The 6,061-nt window shown below is 43.0% G+C and overlaps 2 protein-coding genes across 4 annotated transcripts in view; one reads left to right on the top strand and one right to left on the bottom strand.

The window, feature by feature from the left end:
- lamp5 (lysosome associated membrane protein 5) overlaps positions 1 to 1,923 on the top strand; it is an 8,321-nt gene extending 6,398 nt beyond the window's left edge. Inside the window, exon 6 of the mRNA XM_086189257.1 lies at positions 256 to 1,923. Coding sequence (XP_086045383.1) covers positions 256 to 431 — 176 coding nt within the window. The 3' untranslated portion in view covers positions 432 to 1,923. The remainder of the gene's footprint in view (positions 1 to 255) is intronic.
- A 1,752-nt stretch (positions 1,924 to 3,675) lies between these two features.
- Positions 3,676 to 6,061, bottom strand: part of pak5 (p21 protein (Cdc42/Rac)-activated kinase 5) — a 73,927-nt gene continuing 71,541 nt past the window's right edge. For 2 of the 3 annotated variants that reach the window (XM_086188963.1, XM_086188961.1), the window contains exons 11-12: positions 5,927 to 6,061; positions 3,676 to 5,525 (exon numbers count right to left, since the gene is read on the bottom strand). In XM_086188963.1, coding sequence (XP_086045089.1) covers positions 5,370 to 5,525; positions 5,927 to 6,061 — 291 coding nt within the window. In that variant the 3' untranslated portion in view covers positions 3,676 to 5,369. The remainder of the gene's footprint in view (positions 5,526 to 5,926) is intronic. The other variant, XM_086188962.1, reaches the window with a different exon arrangement.

The following is a 6,061-nucleotide window of genomic DNA, read 5'->3' as shown; positions in this document are numbered from 1 at the left end:
CCTTTACTGAGCTATGAAAATCTAATTTTTGTCTCCATCAGCTACGAAACTTTGAAGAACATAAGAGCGTTATGTTGCACAGTCCAGGGGAAAGGTGGCTGTCAAGTAACGGAAGGTTACTGGTTTGATGCCAGTTTGAGTCAAAGTGTCCTTGAATTGCGTCACAATCATTGAGTGACCCTTCTAAATTGTGAGCGTATTTAAGGTCCACATCTCCCAGCATGCTAACTTCATGTATATTTCCACTTGTTGCAGCCTACAAGTGCATCATGGATCAGCGGGAGCGCCTGGAGGAGACCCTCCCCCTTGTTTTGGGCCTCATTCTGGGGCTCATCATCGTCATCACTCTCACCGTCTACCACTTCCACCTGAAGCTGACAGCGAGTCAGCCGCAGCTCCCAAGAGATCGCTCCATGTATAAGAACATGTAGCCAGAATGGCGGCGGCGGCTCCCTTGGCTCTCTTCTCCGACTTGATGGAAGACCAGATGTCCCCGCCACAGAGGATCACGCCCCGCGCTGGACTCGTGTGTCGTCTGTGCTCCACTGGAACTTTTGAACGGCTAACGGGACATCTTGGGGCAATGAGATGTTTTGGGATGTGATTGAAGGGTAAACCCAACAAAACCTGCTGTTTGAATGCTAAATCAAACGCCATAAATTCATTGTCTGCATTACAGCAAAAAAAAAAAAAAAAAAAGCGTAAATTAATGGCTTTGCATCATCAGCCTGAGGTTCTAGTTTCATATCTGTTGCCCTCTGACATCACCAGGCTCTACGGCACCCTGGAGAGGTCAAAGACAAGAATATATCACAAAACCGAAATTGTTCCCTCAGTTTTATTAACTTGTGGCCACAAAATCAGATGTGTTTTATTGATTTAGTAATTTTTAGGCTGCAAAATATAACTTTCAATTTAAGTAATTTGAGTTTGAGGCCATGAGCAATAATTAGTTCCCCCATTTGATGGCCATGAGTGATAACTTGTTCCCTTAGTTTACTTATTCTAGGCCATGCATTAGAACTTGTTCCCTCAGTTTGTGGCCATGTGATGTTAACAGTTTTTTTCTTAATTTGGTAATTTTGAGGCCTCAAGATATAACCGTTAATTGTAAATTATAATAAGTAGCCACATGACATAACTTGTTCCCTCAGTTTCACTATCTTGAGGCCATGAGATCACGAGCTAACTCCCCCCCCCCCACACACTTTGATTAGTGGGAACAAATTATATCCCCTGGCCTCAAACTAAATTAAGGGAACAAGTTATATGTTGTGACCACATATTATTTAAATTGAGGGAGGCATTTATGTATATTCTTGCCTCAAAATAATTAAAATTAGGGACCAAGTTGCATCCCAAAATAATTTGAACGAGTTAAATCCACAAAATGTAAATGTTTCTCTCTGCAGTCACCCCAGGGTTCCGTACCGTCATTTATTCAATTTTTGATCAAACATCTCGATAGAATATATTTCCGAAAATGCCCGAGCTTCTCCTCTCAAACTGCTGCTAAATAATTTGAGAACCTTCTGCCGGTTCTGTATATCCTGGTTTTTCTCCACCACTTCCCTCTGTTTGAATGCAGCCATAGTGACAGTGGACAGTCTTGTTGTGTGTGCAGTTCTGTGGCATTCACGGTCGTTCTTATTTGCTTTTTCTCCCCCCAACCAACAATGTACGGAACATATCAGAGAAGGAAGATGGAAGTGAACACCTGACAACAATTCTGTATGAAATTGTGACGAATTTGTCAGAATGCCATAAAGGAAAGCGTTTATGAGAGAGGTGATTACATTGAGTATGTGTGTAATATTTTCAGAATCAAAAGTCTATGCATAAACCTCTCCTGAAACAATCGTGCAGTTTTCTTCTGTTCGTTGAAATAAATTGCTGGAGTCATCACACAGTGTACTCTTTTCATACTCTTGGATGTCCGACCGGACAAACGTGACTGATACGCCTGCCAGCGGATGAAGTATTGATTTGGTCCGAGCCTTCAAAAGGAAACACAATATGAACAAGTGTAATTGAGAATAAACAGAGCATTCGTGTCGGCTACAACCATTTGTTTCTGCGGCGCAGGTACGATCCATCACCCTCGCTCACGACACATCAAAGTCAACGCCCCTGATCCGTTTTTTTCCACTTTACAGCCTCGTTTTTTTTCTTTCTGAAATCTGGACAGGAAACTTTAAAAATGGCTCCTGCAGCAAAAGGACATTTCACCGTTTAACGTTCATGCCAAGCAGACCCTAAAATGAAGAATTTAACACACAGAGATGGGAACTTGAGTCCAACGCCTCGTTTTTACATACTTAAACCTGGAGCTCGATATTCAGAACAGTTCACGAGGAGCGCCCCCCTCAAGGCCACAGACCTGCTGTTAGCTAACTGGTAGCCCGATAGCTTGTCTGGCTAGCTGTTGACGACTGATTTAAAACCCACATCAATAGTCCCCCCCCTCCCAGAATTTGATTAACTGCAGTAGGTACAAATACTAAGTGAAAAACACTAAAATCTAAACTGATGCACTTCCAGTGTGTTACACAAAGTTATGGACTGACGATACACGTATATAGAACAAAGGCGAAATTTGGGCTCTAGACTCAACTCGTTTACAACATTTAACACTAAATATGTCACACAAAGTGCCAACCAAAGATCCTCTATGCAGCACTTGTCCTGTCAGATTAAAGGATTCCAGACTGACCAACTTTATCAAGGTCAGTCACTTACATCAGACAAGCATGAGAGTAGCGAACGTGAACGTTAGCTTAGCTGAATCAGCTACACGTTAGCTTGCTGCCAGCTTTGTGAGATGTTCACTTTATCCTCTGTTTTACTATTGTATTTGAAGAGTTAATAGTTTATTTTTAGCCGAAACAAAGTTGGATTACACCAGAACATGTGTTCATGAGTCTGTAACTCACATTTTTCGGGCAGTTTTGCTGTCGTTAGCGGTCTGTCACCGTTAATCTCAAGCTTAATATACGTGGCTGGCTCTTTCTTTCTTTTTCCCAAAGATCTCCCCCCCAAGAAAACAAACAAATAAAACAAAACTAGCATGTCAGGCGAAGACATCTATCATCTATATGTGAGTACTTGAGAGGTAAAACACACCTTCTGGGTGAAGTAGCGCTTTGCCATTGCTGAGCGTTCTGTTGTATGTGCTGTTGTGTGAATATGTGGCTGTGTCATAAGCCTTCAGCGTAATTCAAGGGCCTGCAGTCTTCACTTTGACGCTCATTGATGCCCCGCAGTCCCACCGGCCTCACTACTTGAGCTTTTATTTACTGGGCTGTTGGCAGAGGCGTCTCTCCCCAAGAAAGAAGCTCCATCCTCCGTCCGAGCCAAATCAATATCCCATTATAGTGTTTCACAGGGAAATGGCTCAGAGGGAAGAAAGAGAAATAACCTCATATATTATGGCAACAGCGATCCATGGAGGTGTCGCTCTGCTTCTCTGTGCAGAGGTGAAGTTAGGATGAAATAGTTGGAAATGTTGGATTTAGAGAATATGGAAACGACAAAAAACAAAAAAACAAAAAAAATAGATGACCGAACCTTTGAATAACTGCAAAAAAAAACAAAACTTGCTCGATATGAGACTGCAGAGAGGGTGATGAAGGAAAAATCCATGCAACACATCTCAATGTTTTTATGGGTGTTTTTCTTTTTCTCTTTTTTTTTTTTTTTTTTAATTGAAACCAGCTTCACTGATAACAAACATGCAGTATCACTGTACAAGCCAACACCACGGATAAGTGTTACTCATTCAAGTCTCTGTTGAGGATTACCCTGCAGCGCGCACGCACACACACACACACACACACACACACACACACACACACACTTTCAGATGTTGTACAGAGATAAACACACACTTTGACACTGACAGACACACTTTCGCACGCACACACACACACAGTCATATTTACATATCACAGTGAATGATGGGTAAAAATGATGCAGGGGGAGGAGGATTCCACTGTTCTCCTGGTCCAACCAGAGATGAGGATGTTCTGGTGAGGAGTGAGATGATGACAGTGAAAGATGTGAGTAGAAAAAAAAAAACCTCTTTCAGCACCCTGAAATCTGCGTGGAAGGCAGGTGGCGGGCGTCCTGTGGGGGTTGGGTGGGGGTTGGGGCGGGGGGGTTTGGAGAGGGTGGGGTGCCTCTTTAGCATTTAGCATTTTAGGGACTATAAAAGAAAACAGGTGAAAAAAAAAATCAACTGTTTTTTTGTTTTGTTTTTTGTTTGTCATCAAATCCACTCTAGTCTGTGCTACATATAAATGCATGGTGTAATTACAGTATCATAAATACAGGGCTTTCATCAATAATAGGTTTTGGGGTATTGCTCGGATGATATTACAACTGATATCACTGTCTGCCAATGCACTCTTATAAATAAAAAAAAAATCAAAATAAAACAAAAAACAAAAAAAGGCCACACTACCAAAAAAATAAATTCCAATAAATAAATAAATACTTTAAAACTTCATACAAAATTCTGAAATAACCTTCTTGTTTTTCTCCAACATTTAATGGAAGGTCTGCCTACAAATGTAAGATAATAAATATATTTAGGATTTTTAGTAACAGTTCGATTTAGGTGGGTTTATTTGGGATATATCTTTTAAGCAAAAATTGGATTATAAACAGTAGGAAAGATCTCTGCAGAAACTCTATTTAATACTGCTCATATCACAATGGTTACGACACAATAAAATACTGCAAATTATCAAAACTGTACAGAAAAACTTACAAGTTTCTCTAAAATACATTTTCACTGTTAGCATGTGAAAAGAGAGATATAAGAGAGCTCGTGTCCAGCTGAGCGGCCGCCCGTCCCTCTGATGGACCGAGCGGCTGAACGCGAGTCTTTACCAGTCCAGCACCTTACGTCTCTGATTGTTCTGCTCTCTGCTGCTCTGGTCTGGAGCAGAGTGCCATTCCCCCGCCGATCGCTGCACCCTCGCAGACCCTCGCTGATGGCTACTAAAACTCTACATGGAGCTGAAGACTCGCAGGTCTATGGAAGGAGGCTGCAGGACCAGTCAGTCCTCGTGGCTCTACTGGTTTCTACTTCTCCAGTTCAGAGATTCAAAAATAGCGGAGGATTTTCTTTTTTTTTCTTTTCTCTGTCGTTTGTTTTGAAAACTTGTATTTTTTTTTTTAAGCTATTCCCTTGCTAATCTACGTCACGGTTACAAGTGTGAGAGTTAGTGGCGCATCACTGAGTGTTGTGTGGGGGGGTGTGGGGGTGTGGGGGTGGAGTTGCCAGGATGAGGGCAGTGCCACCCTGGAAATGTGTGTATGTGGGTGTTTTCAGTGTAGAACAGGGTGGGTTTCAGGTCAAGAGGTCAGCGGTGGCGATAATGTCTCATGAGGGGGACGATGCAGGATGGGGGTCCGGAAAGCTTGAGGAAGGGATGCTGGAGGAGTTCCTGGGCCGTGGCTCTCTGAGAGGGTTCCCGCACCAGCATCAGGTCCAGGAAGGAGCGCAGCACCGAGGACACCTGGAACACGTAGCGGGACAGTTTCCCTTTACCAGCTGACCTTGTTGACCATGGTTAAATTAAAACATACGGCTGAGAAAACAGACGAGCTCAATGGACCGACTGTTCTAATAATGGCAGAATCTAGCTTTGCAGCGCTGGCTGGCCTCTCCTCTCACTGACACCTGGACTGTAGTATTTTAGACTCCCTGGAAGAGGTAACAACAATGCTAGCAGATCTGTCAGCTTGTACTTGGGCGCAGCAGAGCATTGAGCAGAATTCAGAATGCATAGGAACAGATAACGTTTAAAAAGTCCGTATCTATAAAGGTGTTCAAACACCAACACACTGTGATGACATTCGCAAGTTTTAAATGTTTATGTCTGGAATGACCTTCCCTCCGAACTGGTGGCGTTCTGACCTTGTGCGACTCTTTTAGCCGTGGCGGCAGGTTGTCTCGTATCCTCCTCATGGCCTGCAGAGGAGGCTCATTGAAGTAGGGGGGCTCTCCGTCCACCATCTCAATCACCATGATGCCTAAAGACCAGATATCAAC

Source organism: Aulostomus chinensis, chromosome 20, assembly GCF_037954235.1.
Source record: "Aulostomus chinensis isolate RoL2024-O1b breed Wild chromosome 20, RoL_Achi_v1.0, whole genome shotgun sequence".
NCBI classification, from domain to species: domain Eukaryota; kingdom Metazoa; phylum Chordata; class Actinopteri; order Syngnathiformes; family Aulostomidae; genus Aulostomus; species Aulostomus chinensis.
This window is presented reverse-complemented; position numbering and strand designations above follow the sequence as displayed.